Source organism: Mytilus trossulus, chromosome 1 (genome assembly GCF_036588685.1).
Source record: "Mytilus trossulus isolate FHL-02 chromosome 1, PNRI_Mtr1.1.1.hap1, whole genome shotgun sequence".
Taxonomy (NCBI): Eukaryota; Metazoa; Mollusca; class Bivalvia; order Mytilida; family Mytilidae; genus Mytilus; species Mytilus trossulus.
The window spans coordinates 101,044,334-101,064,173 of NC_086373.1; the positions used below are offsets into that span (position 1 = coordinate 101,044,334).

Here is a 19,840-nt window from a genome sequence, read left to right on the forward strand (position 1 = left end):
TGGTCGAAGCAAAGAAAATTTTTGACCAATATGAAAATGATTTCACCAAAAGAACCTTTTTGAGCATGCTTCAAAGACTCATAACTGCTCCAAAAGTAATCTGATAGAATTTCAAGCATGTCAAGCAGATATTATCAACATCTACCTAATTAGTCTTAATATGTCTAAATATCTAAAAAAATTATAGTATTCTGACAAAAGGTATTACAAAATTATTCCTTTTCATTTCATTTTTTGTTTTGTTATATGGATACAAATATAAGTGATACATGTACATGTACCAATGCAATATTTGTTGTGGTATGACAATGTAGTAATTAAGATTTACAGTAACAATGTTAATTCAAACAAATTAAGAAATAAACAAAGGAATGGAACAGATGCTCCACAGGGTGCAGCTTTATACGACCGCAGAGGTTGAACCCTGAATGGTTGGGGCTAGTATGGACACAACATTCAAGCTGGATACAGCTCTGAATTTGGATTGTGATTAAATAGTTGACACAGCTTAGGTTTATGACACAGAGTGAATGTGGTCTAATGAACTTTAAATATTTTTTTTTCTTTTTAGCAATTCACCAAGCTGTTGAATATTAATCCTTTCAAAAACAAAAATATACTGGAATTAATTTTCTTTTTAATTTCTGAATCTGAAATGAGAAAATTCCCCCCCCCCCCATTTGTTTTTACCTCCCCTTTCCCTTATTCCAGCCAGATGTTCCACAGGGCACAGCTTTATATGAACGCAGAGGTCGAACCCTGAACAGTTGGGGCAAGTTTGGACACAACATTTAAGCTTGATACAGCTCTGAATTTCGATTATGATTAAATATTTGACCTGTTTTTGGTCCCCAATTCCTAAACTCTTTGGACTTAAAACTCCCAAAATCAATCCCAACCTTCCTATTGTGGGCATAGACCTTATGTTAAAATTTCATAGATTTCTGTTTACTTATACTAAAGTTATTGTGCTAAAACCAAGAAAAATGCTTATTTAGACCCTTTTTGGTCCCTAATTCCTAAACTGTTGGGACCAAAACACCCAAAATCAATCCCAACCTTCCTTTTAAGGTCATAAACCTTGTGTTTAAATTTCACAAATTTTTATTTACTTTTACTAAATTTTAGTTAGAGTGAGAAAACCAAATGTCTTCAGACAACGACAATGACGTCAATGTGATACCAATGTACGACCAAAAAAATTTCATTTTTTGTAACATAATAGAATACACAAGATAGTTGAAAGCTTGTTAGAAAACATGGCTATCAAACTCAGGGGTAAAATGAATGAAATGATTTACTATTATCTTGAAAACCATTAAAGACAGAGAAAATCTGACAAGGCAAAAATGTTTATCATGATGATATTTAGCTTATGATTATGACATTAAGACTGTCAGACGACGTTTTTTATGGAAGTTATTGCCCTAAAACGAAAATATTTGCCCATTATCTAAAAAAATATGATAGATATAACATGTATAGAAAGAAAGAAACTTTGAAAAAAAATGACCAGCAAGACAAGATAAACATATAAGTCAAATGATGGGAATTATTTGTCGACATCATATTGAAGTTATTGCCCTGTAGTGCCGATTTTTCACAATTATTTGCGTTTTTGCTTGTTGTCTTTAAAACTATAATATACAGATAGACAAGACAATATCTACAAATAAGTTATGAAGACCAAAGTCATTGGTCGGCCCCTTATTGAAGAAACGAACAACAAGACGAGATCTGCAAATAAGCTTTATGGTCTTAATATTTAGATTACTATATTGGAGTTATTGTCCTTCAATATTTTTTTTACAATTTGTTGATAACTTTGTTTAACAGTTTTTGCCATTTTCTTCATAACTACAGTATATTTAAAAAGAAACTTAAAAAAGATCAGCAGGATAATTTCTACAGATGCGTGAACTTGGCTGAAATTGTCAGTTATATAATAATACCTCTTCAATGACAATATTTACCAAAAAAAAAGTACGATTGTTGAAGAGACAGGTGATAGACAAAGGGTCTTTAGAGTCAGTGTTAAGAACCTATAATTTAAATAAAACTATTTAAAAGTTAAATTATAAACCAAGAGTAAAATACAATTCATTTAAATTGTAATTAGACAGGAGCAAATAAAGCAATGAAGACATTTATTTACAAGCCTAAAATGATTTCCTTTTGTAGACACAGATGCGTTGTTCCCTCAGATGGGAGAGGAAAGAAGATCAAACTAAAGGCATTCGGGTATCTGCAACGAGATACCAAAGAGAAGACAACTGTTCCGCCATTCTTTTTAGCAGTTAAGTGTGGCAATTATTCAGTCATGCGGAAGTTACGCAAGTTAGATCAAACAGTTTCAACCTATCATGATAACTTTGGACGTAATTGCCTTTTTTTAGCATTAGACTTTAAATCATTGAGATTGGTCAAAAATGTTCTTGAACTTATACCAGACATTGAGAAGTCGGGAGCCGTACATCGAGTTGTATCACAAGCGTCATATTCAAAGCAAGACAGTACGCCGTTTCAATTACTGACGTACCTGATTTCTATTGGATGCACACTGAACGGAACAAATGATACGTCTTTGGATGAGGTGGTGGTTGGTCTGTCAATAACCAACAAGAATACAGATATTGCAAAGATTCTAATTGAGAAAGGTCAAACAATCAGTGACAAAACTATGGCAATGGCTGCTACTTCTGGATCAGTCGATATTGTGAAAACAGCATTAAAAAAATGGAAGAAAAGCGACGCGAAACAATTGACTGAAATTGATATTCTCAGTATTGCTATTAGTTCACGTGACATTTCAATTGATGTCATGACATATCTTTTGTCACGCTACTACAAACACAAAGAACACGGATCGACAGAAAAACATGAAAAAACGAACAAATATTTACAAGACCTATGTAAATCATTGAAAATTCCACTTGTACGAAAACAATCCTTGCTAGGGAAATTACTGAACAAAAACCATCCTGCTCTAAAAAGAAAGCCCAGAACACAAATTGATATTTTCAGCAAGATTGGAATCCTTCTAATTAATCACGATCCAAACCTAGACATGAACTATACTGGGGATGTTCATATAGTATGTGAATGTTTGAGAGACTGTATTGAAATGAATTGCTTTGACGTGGCAGAATTATTAATTCAGAAGTCGACTGATATCATATGGAAATGTGAGCTCTCTGATAAACGCTGTTCCTTCCAGAGACATTTTCACAAGAAAATATACAATAGTTCGTCCAAGAAACTTGTGAATATTTCTTATTTGCAAAATATTATTTTAGCTGCAGCAAGTAAGGATACCCCTGAAACTGTCCTAAATGCAGTTTTGAAATATGGAGCCAAGTTCTTCAGATCAGACGATGGAGCAGACGTAGGAATTGATTTGGATAGTTTACCAGCTGAAAGTAGAAAAGATGCTGAGAAAATTGAAGACAATATGGTAAAACTAGTTTTAACAGTTCTGGAATTGATTACGGGAGAAAAATTAAGACATTTCAATGCTGTAAAGATTTGGAAGCAAGTTCCAGGAGTTTTACCACACATTTATCTTTTGAGCAAAGATATCGATATTTCTCCCTTTGTAAGAAGTAAAGAGGACTGTTTCCTTAGGTATTGTTATAAATTGTACAAGAAGAAATCGCTTCGACCTGGAACATCAGTTTTGCATATATCTGCAGGTTTGCAAGACAGTTCAGTTCTAAAAATGGTGACAAAGGTAATATTACATTTAAATTCCTCACAAGTTGTGGGAAAGTTGGGCCTTAAAGTCATCTTGTGAAAGTTTAAGACATATCAAAGTTAAATGAAAATTCCGTTCTAGAAGTAATGACAGAATGTCGACTGAATCTGAACAAAATAACCAACGTGTTTACCCCGATTCAAAAGGTTTAACGTTTTCAGACGAAACCACCAAAACGCAATTTCGAGTAATTTTCTAGAATTCATGAAAATCAGGGCTATAATGTATTATATTTTCGTTGGTATCAAATTTCGTGGATTGAGAAAAACTTTCATTTTCGTGGATATTGATTTCGTGATTTTGTCAATGTCTGTATACAAAGCGTGTAGAAAATTTGTAATTCGTTGAACATTTGAATTCGTCATAACTACGAAAATTGGCATCCGACGATTAATAAGGAATCTACAGTTATTTTACTACTAGTAGTTCTGTTTATATAATTATTAATAATATGCTGCTGATAGCATATGATTACCTTATTATTATTTTTAATACGGACGATTTAGAACTTGGCAATAATATTATACAAAAACTTACCTATTGTTGAAAACTGTTGGTTGATCTATATAATGTTTTTGTTTTTATTTCTGTCGTTGGGTTGCTGTCTAATTGACTGATTCATATTCATATTCGAAAGTTTTTTTAATTGCAGGCGACGGTTACGATAGATACAAACGTAGAGAACGAAGACGGAGTGTCACCTATAGATATAGCAGTAACTGCAGGATATTGGCAGAACTACAAAATTCTCATGGATAACAATGGACTAGTTAAAACGGAGACTCTTGATAAATGTTGTATCATAGATGCATACCATGGTAAATATAGCGGTTGATATAGAGCTATGCCTAGTAAATTTAGTGATTATAATAGGGCAATTCAGAGTTATATGTAGGAGTAACAACAGGGCATCGATGGGGTTAAAAAACAGTTCTTAAGAAAACACGTCTAAAGTGAATATTAATGGTACTAAAAGAATTCGTATTTAGATATAGAGGTTGAAATAGAACGAGTCTTAAGTTAAACAAAGGGATGGAAATAAACAAGTCTGAGTTAAACAAAGGTATGGAATGAACAAAATTTGAGCTTGTTATAGTTAGAATACTATTGAAATTCCGATGTCTATATAGCAATCAGCTACAATATAACTCGTGAGAGGTGTCTTGAGTTTTGCGTAAATTTAGGGGTCACAATAGACGGACTCTGAAGTAAACACAAGGGTTGCAATGGTTAATATTGGGGTTAGAATATGGAAATTTCGGGGTAAATATAGAGGCTACAATAGCACAAGTAAGAAGTTAAAAAGTTGTAGTTTACAAATGGGAACATTATGTGGATGTGCATATTCACAAGAAATTTTATTAGTTGCATTTTGTAGGACTTTTGTTATGAATCTAAAGCTATTTTTTGCTAATGACAATGTAGGGGCGTTGAGTATGTGAAGTTGCTTATAAAAATTCTTTAATTATAAATATTATACTATGTACATTTTATGTATTTACTAGCTCAACAAATCCTAAAAATGGTAGATGCAAGTTATTGGGATGAGAAATGGTGTGGACGGTACTGGGAATATGTTGAAGATATGCATTGTATGGAATGGGATAACAATGAATCCAGTCATTTTCATATAATTAGACGGTTCTCGCATTGCCTGAAAGGTCATCCTGATTATATTGATGAGTCGTTTGAAGGAAAGTCCAGGATAAAAAGGGCACAAGACATTTGGAACAGGTATGCTGACATCATTTTATTTTAATACTGTGAAAGTACTTTATTTCGTGGGTATCAATTTTCGTGGTTTGAGCAATATTTTCATGTTCGTGGGTTTTGAAATTCATAGATTTTAGTTTTCTAAAAAAAAAAGAAAATGAAAAATAAAAGCCTTTAAAAACAAAGGTTACAAATAGTCTGGATTGAAGAAAATTGCAAAGAAAATATTGACCCGTGTAAATCATAGTATCAACACCAATTAACCCAAGCTAAAGTGATCAACAGATTAAAGACCATCAAAGGTGTGAATTAGGCACCTAAAGAAAACTATAACATAAACAAATGCTATGAACGTACCATGAATTTTCAAATAATGCTATTATAGATTTAGCGTTTTTTAATATATTCTCTAGATCATATCAGTGGTCAAACCTACATAGGAATCTTTACATGTCTTGATTTGGACAATGGTTGTTTTATTTCGTTGGACACTTAAATTCGTGGATAAAGTCATCCACGAAAACCACGAAAATAAGTACCCCACGAATGAAAGTACTTTCACAGTAAATGTCACTTTTCTATGATATGTTTTCTTAAATCTACACATGGAACTGAGCATAACATAGTTAGAAACAAATTGTACACATGTATGTTGTTTACTTAGGAGGTTCAAGTACCAGTTTGTCAAACATAAATGTAGACATTTACTACGTCTGACACTATCTATTTTGTAATTCTTATTTTGTAAATGCTGATTGTCATTGTATATAACCAGAATCAATAGTTATATGAATGTTGCATTTATACAGTGATTACACTCATCTTTATTTTTTCAGTTCTAACTACCAGTACAAAAGTTTCTGGCATTTTTCAAAATCAAATCCTTGTTATGCAGACAATCGTCCTGGCAAATCCAGACTGAAAATTGTACAAGATGTATGGTCGAGGTAAGTGTCATGTCGATGAGAAATGGATGTTTAGATTTACAAAATTACATAACAAAAAATAACTTAGTTCGACATATAGCAATATTGTCTTATGGCAACTTTAATACCGATTCGTCTTTATGGTAATAAAATAAAAGCAACAGTAGTATACCACTGTTCAAAAGTCATGATCTTCGATCGAGAGAAAACAAATCCTAAAAAAAGCGAATCAAAAGATCTATAATTGAGATATATTTGATAAGATATAATGGAAAGTGCAATGATATTAAAGTTTCAAATGATGAATACTTAGAACGTCACAAGCCCAGTAGACAAGACTTCGATACCAGCACTAGCATAAAATACCGATATTATTCTGTCTATAGATCGAAATCATTTTAAATTAAGGAATGTTTTTCTCTCATGTATAGTTTTAATTCCTGGATCTTGTTTGGCTTTAACTTTTAGTCCCTTTTGGATTAATCATCTCTTCAATGTTTGTTTAAGTTTCGGGCAAATATTTCTGCACGAGCATCACTAAAGAGACATAAGATGTCGAAATGCACATATTGTGCAGTAAAATTGTTACTGATAATGTTATAATGAATACCAAATTCTCAATGGTTAACTATAAATCAAACAAATACACATTTTTTACCGAAAGAATTAAAAAAAAAAAAAAATGGTCGTATATTGCTATTACGTTGTCGTCGTCCGAAGACGGATGGTTTCCGGATAATAACTTTAGTATAACTAAATAGAAATAAAATTTAATGAAAATTTAACGCAAGGTTTATAACCACTTAAGGAAGGTTGGGATTGATTTTGGGGTTTTGGTTCCAACAGTTGAGAATAAGGGGCCGAAAGAGTTCAAAATTAAACTTTTGTTTGAGTTCATAAAAAATGAACTATTGGGATTCTTTGATATGCCGAATCTAAGATTAAGATTCTTAATATTTTTGGTCCCGTTTTCCAATTGGTATACATTAAGGTCCAATAGGTCCATAATCAAATTTTGTTTGATTTCAACAAAAATTGAATACATATGGGTTCTTTGATATGCTGAATCTAACCACGTATTTTGATTATTGATACTTGGCCCTTTTATCAAATTGGTCCACATTGAGTTCTGAAGGGTCCTAAATTGAACTTCATTTGCTTTCATCAAAAATTAAATGCTTGGGGTTCTATGGTATTTAGATTTTGGATATTGGACCATAATAGGTAAATGTCTATTTTAATTTTTTTAAGTTCTTAGACCACATGCCTTTGTTAGTCTTGTATTGTTTTGAATTTTAGTTAATTTATATGTTATTAGGCCCCACCTACGGTAGTAGAGGGGCATTATGTTTTCTAGTCTGTGCGTCCGTTCGTCCGTCTGTGCGTCCGTTCGTCCGTCCGTTCGTTCGTTCTTCCGTCCGTGCGTTCGTTCGTCTGTCCCGCATCAGGTAAGTTTTTGGTAAAGGTAGTTTTTGCTGAAGCTGCCGTCCAATCAACTTGAAACTAACTGCACATGTTCCTTATGATATGATCTTTCTAATTTAAATGCCAAATTAAAATTTGGACCCCTATTTCATGGTCCACTGAACTTAGAAAATGAAAGTGCAATTTTCAGGTTAAAGGTTTTGGTCAAGGTAGTTTTTGATGAAATTGAAATCCAATCAACTTGAAACTTAGTACACATGTTCCTTAACATATGATCTTTCTTATTTTAATGCCAAATTAGATTTTTTTTACCAATTTCACGGTTCAATGAACATTGAAAATGATATTGCAAGTGCGGCATCCGTGTACTATGGACACATTCTAGTTGAGTTTAGTATGACGTCAACTTTACTGAACAAGTCAGCCTCCAGGTGCGGGATTTTCTCGCGGTGTTGAAGACCTTTTGGTGACCTTCGGCAGTTGTATGTTTTTGTTAATCTTTGGTCGGTTTGTTGTCTTTTTCACTACTTTCCCATTTACATTCTCAATTTTACCAAAAACGCAAACTAGTTGATGCACTTACTAAGAAGTAATATATACATATATTTATATAAAATTATTTACATAATTATCAAACGTACTATTTTAGGTTAGAAAATGGACAGGATGGAAAACTATTAAAGGATGAAGCTCGTTTAGCTTGTGCTTGTGCTGTATATCGTCTCTGGGAAATCCTAGAGTATTTTATGGAGAAAGCTCCACATCTAATCATCAACGCAATTAATGAAGAAAGGTTAGTATGAAATGCAAATATTATGTAAAGAACATACCATACTATGATAAGATGGTTTCGACCAAAAAATTATTCTCAACAAGCTAAACAATAATATTTATGTTATCATGTGAAGCATATATAACTACTCAATGCAAGTCTTTCGAGAAGTTAGAGTCTATTGATTGGTAATAATTTACAATATGATATAACGATTATGAAACTAATGATATCTGAGTATTTTGTACATTTGCAATTAAATCCAAACTAATATAAAGTTTTTATATTTCAGGGGATTAATGCTTGCGAAACACGAGTTTCTGTATCTTGTATGCACACACTCCCCAACCAGCGTGATTCTTAAACATTTGGCCTTCATTGAAAAACACATCAAATCTATCAAGCAAAATGGTCTTAGTGGTTTGATTATGTACGTAATTGCTAGAAATGAGAAAGATGTATGCCATCACCTATTTACCAAAACCCTCGTGTCTATTGGTATCGAATCATATGATGACGTCCTACAGTATCGAGACATTGAACAGAAGACAGCTCTACACCATGGTGCCAAAAATGGAAATCTGTTATCACTTCAATTTTTGACATCACAAATAACGACTTTATGGGTCGGTGAAGTAGATTTGCTAAATTCCATGGACACATTTCAAGCATCACCGCTATGGTATGCATTAAGCAATCGCCATTGGAAATGTGCACAATTTTTACTGATTAAAGGTTGTATAACAAAATGCAGTAGAACAGTACCGGATTTTGAAACTAAGAGGACGTTTAAAGCTAGTGTAGAAAAGTTATCAGAAAATATAATTTCGAATTTCTCATCTGGGAATATGAATATTTCATTTAGTAAGCGTGTTTATCAGACGAAAGTAAACAGATCTGTAAAAATGGCCTACAGATTAGGACAAAAGCGTGGTAATATATTCGAAGTTAAGAACCCAACAAAAGAAAAACGAAATTCACAGAAACAAAAGCGACGCAAGAACACATTATCGCCTCTTAAAATAGAAAGATCGAATGACTACAAGAGAACAATGGTATTGATAAAACTTTCAAAAGCAGCAGAGGTCAACGGTGCTGGTATAATTCATGTAGCATATGCTTTAGGGGACCAAACGTTAATTTCCCATATAAATGCACAGGAAAGTACAGCTTTCAAACAAGAGGATAGATGGGGCCGTTTACCCATTATTTACGCTATTAAGCACGAAAACTTTGATATAGTAAGGCCAAACGAAATAAATCAGGAATCGTCAATTGTAAAGGCATTGATATGGAAGTTCATGTCGACAAATCAAAATCAAAGCAAATTAGTCTATTTTCTGACTCAGTTATTGTCCTTCGTATGTCGGAGATATGCGTCAAGACTAGAAACACCATACTTTTCAGAAGATGAAACTGGAGCATTTACCTATCAACTAAAAGAAACGATCGAAAGAAGTAATTCAAATTCTTTAAAAGTACCAAAAACAATCATGCCATTTGAAACTAGTTGTCTTAACTCTGAGCAGAAATTTACAGGTCTATTAGCTAACATGGAACACATGTTGAAACTGTTTTTTGACGCCGAAGCTATTGAAACCTTTCTAGGCTTATTCAATTTTCATCGTCGTGGCCAGTATAGACACATTTACAATTCTTATTCCTGTGTTGTTTTTCCAGTTGAGGCAACAGAGGGACAAAACCAGCTAACGTTGGCGAACATGATAAAAGATCAAATTTCTGCAGCAGGGGTGACAAACATTCCAAAGGAATTGCTGACTGTGCTTTTGATATCTGGAGAGTCATGGGTGTATGAATTGTTAATTGATTCATTAACAAATGAAAGTGAAAATAAGCTGAAAGATCCATATTTGCTTGATTTAACAATAATAGATATAGTACCACTATCAATCCAGTCTGAAAATGAATACGACAAGATAGTACTTTTACCAGAAGTTATAAAACAGATTGAAAGAGTTCTAAAACTAGAATCTTCCTTGACATTGCATTCAGACGTAGTTGGCATTGCCAAAGAAAAAAAGTTATGGTCTTATCTTGAAGTTGTAGGACACCATACACTCATTGGCTCGGGAGTCCTAAGTTCTGTTTGGCAAACGGTGATGGCAAAGGCCGCAGAAAGTGGACAAATACAATTTATGAAGAGTATTCTTAGTAGTTTGGAAGTATCAAAAATGACAGACGAACAAAAGTCGTGCTTTACCGCATTTATTTGTCTAGCAAGTTTAACTGGACAAGTGGAAACAGTTAAATATTTGATCAGAAATAGAATTCCTCTTATCAGTCATTTAGATGAATCACCTATTAAAGATTTATTGGGGAAATCACACGTTCCATCTTGGGGTGTGTTGGAATATGCAGTAAAAGGAAATTCGACGGATACGATTGATTTCCTACTGAAGTGTTTTAGGGAAGATAGAACGATTAAGAACAGTGTAAAGGGCAGAGACCTGTTAAAATTAGCAATACAAAACGGAAATAAGGACGTTTTTCAACATCTATGTATTTACGTTCACAAGGAATTGGGGCAGACTGTGACAAGACAAGAGATAGAAGAAGCCTACAAGATATCTTTAATGCGTGGAAGAGAGGAATTTTGCCTACAATTACTAGAACACAATAAAACCAGCTTAGTGGTAAATACAGGCAATAATAAGATGAGTTCTCTGCATTTTGCTGCAATCCATGGAATGTATTCTTTAGTCGAAAAGATAATCCAGACCAGACCTGAGGTTGTAAATCAAATTGATGGAAAAGGATATTCAGCAGCTGATTATGCTGTTTTCTGTGGAAGGACTAGAATAGCGAATTTATTGACAGAAAACAAAAGAAGCATTTCTAACTCTGTAGTCGACAGATTAGAGTGTTATGGATGGTTTAGAGACCATATGATATTTAACGAAACTTTAGAAAAATCGGATAAAAGTGAACTTGTCCAATCGATCCGAGGGCGAACGCAATTGACCATAAAGTCTGCTTTAGAGTGCGGCAATGATACTTTAGCTGCGTCGGCTATACATAGTTCTCAATATCTGATAAAGGCAAACTTGGAATCAAATTTTCCTGACATTGTTATTCTAATACATTTAGCAGCACAGAAAAGTTGTATAAAATCATTAGGATATCTATGCGGAATTTTTCAAGAGGATGAAAACTTACAGACAAAAGTGTCAACTCATGAGCTAAAAGGTAACACCGCACTTGCATATGCCATAATAAATTCTAATTTTGAATGTGTGAAAGTATTAATAAAAATAGGAGGAACTAAATGGCAAAGTCTATCAACCGGCGAAAACATTCTACATCTTGCCGTGAGAACGGACCAACTTAGTATTGTGCAGTTAGTAGATGACATAACTAAAGGTTCATGTAGAATGAAGAAGAATCACCAAGGTGTGACACCTTTACTCTATGCTGTTGCACTTGGACAACATCATATTATGGCGTACTTATCTACTGGAATGTCACTACAATCGCAAGGGCATAGTAATCATACAAATTCCGAGAACAGAGACTTCACATGCTTAGAGTGCAATCTTGACATGTGTATAGGATGGTCTAAAATTTACCTTAATTCTGAAAAGTACCAAATTAAAGAACGAAATACAAGACCAATAAACACACATCACACAAGCGCAACATTTTTCGTTATAGATAAACGATTTAGACTTGATTCATATAGGAGACATTCGAAATCATTTAACAGGAAACCTAGAAAAGAACTCCTTCTTACATTTATGGTGGGCAACATAACACGAGAGAGTTCTTTATGGAAGTCTATCCTTATCTCTATGGGATATAAAGACGACAACGCCAGTTTACAGGAAGCTCTGTTGCAGCTTCCGTCGTCGTCAGGGGAGACTGTACATCACAGAATAAAAAGATTTATGGGAAGACCAGAATACACGGATACTCTTGTACGTCTTTCTCAAATGGATAACGATATTAGTGATTTGGTACTGTCAGCTGCGGTTTGTGGTAACACGCAATTTCTAAAACAACATATGGAGGAGATCAATACGAGAAATAAGAGTGATCAGTCATCATTGAACGAAATAGCTTTTGCTTTTGGGAATATGCAGACCGCTTTATATTTGCACCGTAATCTAGAAAACAACCAAACCATGTATTCCATATTCCATGAAATGGCAGAAACTCTTCCTCTCCGAGTTAAATGGGTAACTGGCATAGAAAAGCCAGGGGATGAGACGTGGGAAAAATCGATAAGCACAGATCCGATAAACAACCATCTGTCTATTGCTGACTTGTGGGTTATTGCAAACTTCCCAGACGATGTAGCAGAGATTATCTGTAGCAATATCGATGATAATTTGTTGATCCCTCAAACCATATGCGGCAAGAATTATACTGTTGATGTTGACAGCTTTAGAAAAAACACACTTAGCAGTCATTTACACAATGTTACAATGAAAGCATATGTTGCATCAAGTCATATTTACGGACGACAGTTACAAATCTTAACACGAAACGGATACGAGAAGCTGAAAGCGGTCCAAAATGTAAAGGTGGCATGTGAACCAGTAGGACCAGGTAGCCTCCCCAAAGTACACATTGATTCTTCTGGGAACTTTATAGAAACTGTTGTGTTCACACAGACAAAAACTGGGACTGCACTTATGGTTGACAACTCTATTACACAGCGGTCTGAGGAAGTAATTAATAGAAATCGTGTGATGACAGATATCCTACCAACAGTTTCTACGCTGGTATGCTTCATTTATGTTAGAAATGAATAAAACAATCTGTCAATATATCGATGGATTTGCTGCATTTGAAATTCCTGACCGTCTTTCAATTTTAAAATCTATCTTTTTTTTCCTTTTGATTTTCAATTATCTTAATTCAAAAATTTAGAATCTTCTAGGGAGGTAATATAATTGTTAACAAAAGAAAGATAACTCTATATAAACTTTAAGAATAGAAGAAGTAGTAATGAAAAGAATATACACAAAATTAAAGATAAAGAATTTAACCAATTGTTTTCTCAAATACATTTGAATTAAGTCTTAGAAAAGGAATAACTTCACATTTATTTTATTCCAGCATTTCAATCGTATACTGAAACGTATAAAAAATATAATATTTTCAATTTTCTATTTTTCAGGTTTTGGATGTTTTTGAAAGAGATGTTTCATTACGCATAGATTGGAATTCCCTTGAGTCACGCAGGCGTACCGGAAATTATGACATACTTCTGAACCTGTTGTCCGGTGAATCTAGCGGGAACTTGCTTGGAGGTCTACATGATGTTTTACTACACTGCAAAACTTTACGCAGAGAATTGTTAAACATGTTTGATCAAGCAACAGTTGATTTTTCTCTTCAATCGTTGTCTCACATTCGTGAAGTTGTCGTTGTGTATGTCGATAATTTGCAAAGACCAGAAATAACCAGAAAAGCCAAAACAACTTCCTTATCTGATATTCTCACATGGGAATTCACATACGAACGAGGTACTCTGAAATACAATAGGGAAAACTTTCCACTTCTGATAGCTTTACTACGTTACCACAATTTAGCTGATGCCATTTATAATTCCGTGTATAGAGTTGCCAACTTGAACACAAACGTAGACAACCGTGGCATGTTTAAAAAATATGAAGAAAAGTTAACACTCGAGATAGATCTCAAATCTTTTGGATTAAAAGATGGCACAATGGTAAATGAAAAGCTATGCCAGGGAGTAAGCAGAGAGGTCAACGTTGTCGCACATGAATGTGAGGCAATTATGAGGCTGGTATGGAAAGCGAAAAAGATTTTACTTAGAAATAGTCCATCAGTTCAAGGCGCAGGGTTATTCTTACAAGAGGACACTATAACTATCAGTGTGTGTACCTATCTAAATTCACAGAAAGCTCTAACCATAGAACGCGGACAAATCCGACAGAAACTAGAAGACATAGAGGATCAACAAGCATTTGCTGAATGGAAGTCGGACCAATTCAATGCTATCAAACTAAAAGTAGAAGAAGGTTCTAGTATGTTAAGAGAGACGCTTGGTATAGATGTTCATGTAAGTTTTGACGATAAACGCATTGCTGCTTATGGTTTTCAAAGATACAGACGAGAGTTGGAACACCCATACGTGGTTACCACTGCTATGATGGCAAAATGTGTGCAAAATATATTTCTTGCAGTTCAATATATGATTGATGAAGTATTCCATGGCAGTTTTGGTGAATATCTTATCTCTTTGATCAATGACAACAGCATTCCCAATGGATTATGGGTTAAAGAATTTCATGATTCAGGAAATCAAATAAGTTCAAATAATAGTTCCATGGTGAATAAAGTCGTCAAATTAGAGTCGAAAGAACATTCAAGATGTTGGTGGTGGCGGGAAAGGTTATTAAACATAGACGTCTTTACTGATAAATCATTAGTCCCACTGTATACGTGTGAAGTTGAAGAAAAAGACAAGGAAAATATTTATTGGAAGCATAACAGTTTCGAATCCTCAACATTAGTCCCAAGAAAGCAGCCACCAAGTGAATTAGTATCGCTAAACAATCGTGTATTTAGAATTGTCGATGAGTCATTATTTCAGGAAGTGCTTTCACAGTTACCAACCAAAGTTAACGTAAACGCTGATACTTTAATAACTGGTGAAACGATCGATAAGTCAGTTTTAAGAGATAAACTGTCCCCAGATTTCAATAATGTGCTCACAAACTTTAAGCCGAAAATAAATACCCCAATGATTGTAGATGAAGTAAATAGAGACGTTCAAAGTATCTTCAAGGTTTTAGGTTTTGTGCCATCAGATATTGAAATCGATTTTGAATCTTTCAACGCTTATATCAAATCTTCCGATGATTCTAAGGAGGCTAGAGAACATATGCATAGAACCATTTGCATTGTATCCTCTCGAATGAAATCTGCATTTTTCAATCTCTTCCTTAATTATGGTCTAATGCAACCAAGAAAACAAACATTTAACGGTCACACGTACTATCATTTTCTAGATCAATCACCAATACCAATTCCACCTTGTTCCCACCTAAAACTGATCCAAGAACTAGTTATTGACATGCTAAAAAGTATTGTATCATTCAAGTTAAAATATACAGGTGAAACAAGAATTATATCAAAAAAGAAATCAGATAGGTTGAAGAACCCTGTCCTGATTGGTAAAGAAACACAAATAGAAATATTGGTCTACAACTCTCCTATTGATACAAATTTGGAAGTGCATATCAGAGAAGCCTTACTATCGCTAGTGATCGACAAATTAGAAAACGCTATTATCTCGAGATTTGCCAATGAGATGAGAATAAACAAGAAATTAATAACAGTTAAAAACAAATACTCTGACAGTCTGGAATTTGAAGAGGCTGTTTTATGGCAAAATCATCTGTATGGTAAACAAAAGGGGATCACCCTATCGATGTTCCATTCTATTAAGGTAGATGGTACAACAGCAGTTTTCAAAATGAAAGGGATTTCATCACTTGAATTTTCAGTATCAATTAGTGAAAAACAGTCGGTTGATTCGAAAGTGTTCAGAAATGTATGTAAATCCCACCCTCCTGTTGACTTAATGACTATTTTCGAATCAGACTTACAATTTTTGATGTTCGAACAAACCTCTGTAAGATTATATATAAAGAGTCCACTTAACAGCAAAGTAGAATATAATGATCCAGCACTATACAGAATCAACTTAATTACAAAATCAGCAACACAATTCAGTTTGAAACCATTCTATTGTGATTGGTTTGGGCAGAATAATATCGTTTTGAAATTTACAATTCCAGACACCGTTGATAAACAATCCGATATGTCATTCATAGTCAACGATAAATTAATCAGCAACTTTACCAATATAACAATTAACACAAAACCCCAATCAAATGCTACGATTTCAATGTCAACAAGTGTACAAGTTAAGAAAGATGGTTGGTTTAATATTTCAGTCGAGCATGAGAAACACCGTTTTGTGGAAGTAAGCGAGCTTCTACCGCAATATCGTATAATAAGAAACAACAAAATGATTGAACCAATAGCGGGAGGCGCTATTACTCAGTTCGTTGCATCTTATACTCCAGCACATATATTTTCCCAGAACAATAATTACATCCACAGTCCTATTAGAATAATCGGGATTTCACAGGAGAAATACCGAGTACATGTAGACGACCATCAAAGAGAAATACGTATAACAGCAGTGTGTAAGCAGTGTAAACAAAGGTTAAACATTTGTACAGAATTCAAAAATATAACACCAAATTTTGAACTCGTAGTCAACCGCCCCGACGACGAACCAGAAGATGTACATGAGGAAGCAATAAATACAATTACATAAAACTATTGAGAAAAAGATTTTTAATCGTTTTTAAAGAAGACATCATCCCCATAACTGTATGCACATACATGTAAAATAAGTTAATAGAGATTTGCATGTTTATGTTTGACATTAGAACCACTATGTTGGCATCGTTGTTATTTTAGGAATTTTATTAGTGATTTTTGTTTAGACATTAAACATTAAATTGTTGAAGAAGGACTATAAATGAAAATTGTATTGTTGAATAAGGAATACAAAGCACTTTTAGGGTTCTGACAACCAATTCACTTAAAGTAGCCATACTCTGACATAAAATAGTGTGTTTGATGCCACTATTTACTTTAACTAAACAACACATTTGCAGAAATTGAACTTTTTGTGAAAGAGAAATATATTTAGACCATTTTGAGTCAGAATGTAATTGTCTATTAGTTTGTATTGAATATTGAGGAGTAATGCGCTCCATAGTATACTGATTTAAGACTTCCAGAAAACCGAGAGTTAATATCTTTAGTAGTACTTGACTTCCGAAAGTCAGTAGTATCTTAGAAGACTTTTAATATTGGTTGAAATGTGGCATGTAGAAAAGTGAAACATCTACAATTCTCTGGAGATACTTGGTTTCTATGAAGTTAAAGTTAAGGTAAAATGTTATGAAAGCTGTGAAAATTGCAAAATTTAGTTGCATAGATAGTGATTTTGAATTAGTGGTCTGACATCTTTTATATACAAAGTTGTACCATTTCACAATTTGTTGGTTTATCAACATTATCTTTGAAATTTAGAGTTTGACTTACAACATTTAATATGCTATTTATACTATATTGTATATTTTTAATGACTTTGGTCTTGTACCTGCATGTTTTTTTTAAAATAGTTAATACATCCTATCATAGTAGGTGATCTCAAAAGATATGTTTCGTTTTTACATTATTGAATATTTGTAAATATCTTTTTCTAAGTTTGTTTCGTAAGTTTTGTTTGTTATATTTCATTTGTCAAAAATTGATTCAACAAATTAATGTGATATTTTTCTTCAACTGGCGTCTTATTGAATTACACACAATAAATTACAAGAAACTAAATACTAAATATTAATAATCTGTAATACAATTATAATGATTTTTTTTAATGGATGTAAAAACGAATCTTCAGATTTTCATTTTTGTTTGTTTTTTCAAACACAGTAAAATGGAATAATCATGGACGCCTTCCTTGCTGAAATGAAACCCTTTTAGACTTTTTATGATGTCTGAAACATAAATTATTGCGTTAAAGTGTCAAATAAAAAGATGACACTTCTATATTTTGTTTTATCTAAGTAAGAGTGTTTAATTTCACCAGACAATTTCTCTGTTTAACGTTCTTGCTTATACGAAACGCGGTTTTGGATTTTTATGATGTCTGATTCGAACATAAAGTACTGCATTTAAAAGCATAAATTAACAGATGATTCAACTGGGGTAACTTGAAGCCGAATATTTCCCACATCATTGCACCAACTTGCATCTTATTTAAGATGTAATTTGGAAATGTTGGAGTTCAATTATCAAATTCGTTAGTATATAATTTGTGGGATTTCATCCTTTTCTTTTCGTAGAATTGGAGGGGAGGTAAAAAGTGTTGGATCTCAGTAGTTGTATGAATGTGGAAAGTTTGAGGGATAATATAGATATTCTTAAACAACCTATGTGTATAATGTTCCTTGGATATTATCAACTACTGAAATGTCCCTACATGGGGAACCCAATACTCATATAGCAATATTATATTGTCATGCTAGTCTTATCTAATCTCAGTTAAATACAAATATACGCATATGATACTCTCTGAACTTTTATCCCAACTAATATGGCTGTTTCATTATCTACCTTTTTTGTCTTTCTGATAAAAATATTTGAAATGCTTTTAATTATTTGTTTTAATTGTAAAAGATATAACGGTTATATTATAGGTTATTTTTGGAGGATGTTCTTTTTTTTTTTTATATATCTGTGATACATAGAAGTCTATTATATTTTATATCTTATTTATTTTTTGTTGTTTTTATATTATGAAATACAGATCGTGAACTTATTTGTTTAAAAAATTCTAACCGTAAGTCATGATAAGTTTCAGTTTAACTTAGATTTTTTTGTCGTAAGATTATTTTATCCAGCTATAGGCCTCGTGAAGTTTAATAATATTTTAATTCAGAATAATAATTAACATTGGTAGTAGCTTTTATTTAAAATTTCACAGAAACTCTTGCGACATAAAAGTAAAAACTAATTTTCATATTAATTATCTGTGATAGCATTTATTTTTTTAACAAGAGGATATTTTTTTTTCTTTTTTGTGTATTATTTTGTTCGTGCATTTGTAGTAAATTAATGATTTTCTTTGTTTATCAATAGAATGTATATTTAAAGATACTATGCAATGGCAGTTTTTGATAATGCTTTAAATTCGAAGGACGTTTTATTACTAAGACTTTTTATCAAACCATGTCTTAGATAACATTCTATTATTATTGGCACCGTAATTAAAATACATTAGAAGCATTTTATAGTAGGGTGCAAATTGCATGGTGACTATTATTTACACATTTTTGTTTGGAAAATTTAGCGGTTCGAATTTCTTACTGAACTCTAAACAATATTTGATGAAGCAACAAGATCACCAAATAACATCATGTAAAACCTAAACAAAATTTAGAAACATTAATTCAATATGTAAATGCACGCGTTTTTTTTAGTTATACTTAATATGGCAATGTTTCAATGAAGCTTTCTTAAACGGCTGACAAAATGACAATTGTAATTAAGTTTTCTTAATCAAATGATATTTACAGAAAGTCTCCTTTATAGCTTTCTTATTTATATTTTGTACGTTTTGAATAATATCTTACTGTGATACTTACAAATAAATTAGATATAATGCGT

The 19,840-nt window shown here is 33.0% G+C and overlaps 1 protein-coding gene across 1 annotated transcript in view; it reads left to right on the forward strand.

Moving 5' to 3' along the window:
- LOC134705345 (uncharacterized) overlaps positions 1-16,934 on the forward strand; it is a 45,326-nt gene extending 28,392 nt beyond the window's left edge. The window contains exons 5-11 of the mRNA XM_063564093.1: positions 2,182-3,730; positions 4,407-4,572; positions 5,260-5,488; positions 6,304-6,414; positions 8,468-8,611; positions 8,883-13,335; positions 13,734-16,934. Of these exons, the coding sequence (XP_063420163.1) occupies positions 2,182-3,730; positions 4,407-4,572; positions 5,260-5,488; positions 6,304-6,414; positions 8,468-8,611; positions 8,883-13,335; positions 13,734-16,934 (9,853 nt within the window). The remainder of the gene's footprint in view (positions 1-2,181; positions 3,731-4,406; positions 4,573-5,259; positions 5,489-6,303; positions 6,415-8,467; positions 8,612-8,882; positions 13,336-13,733) is intronic.
- The last annotated feature ends 2,906 nt before the right edge of the window (positions 16,935-19,840 follow it).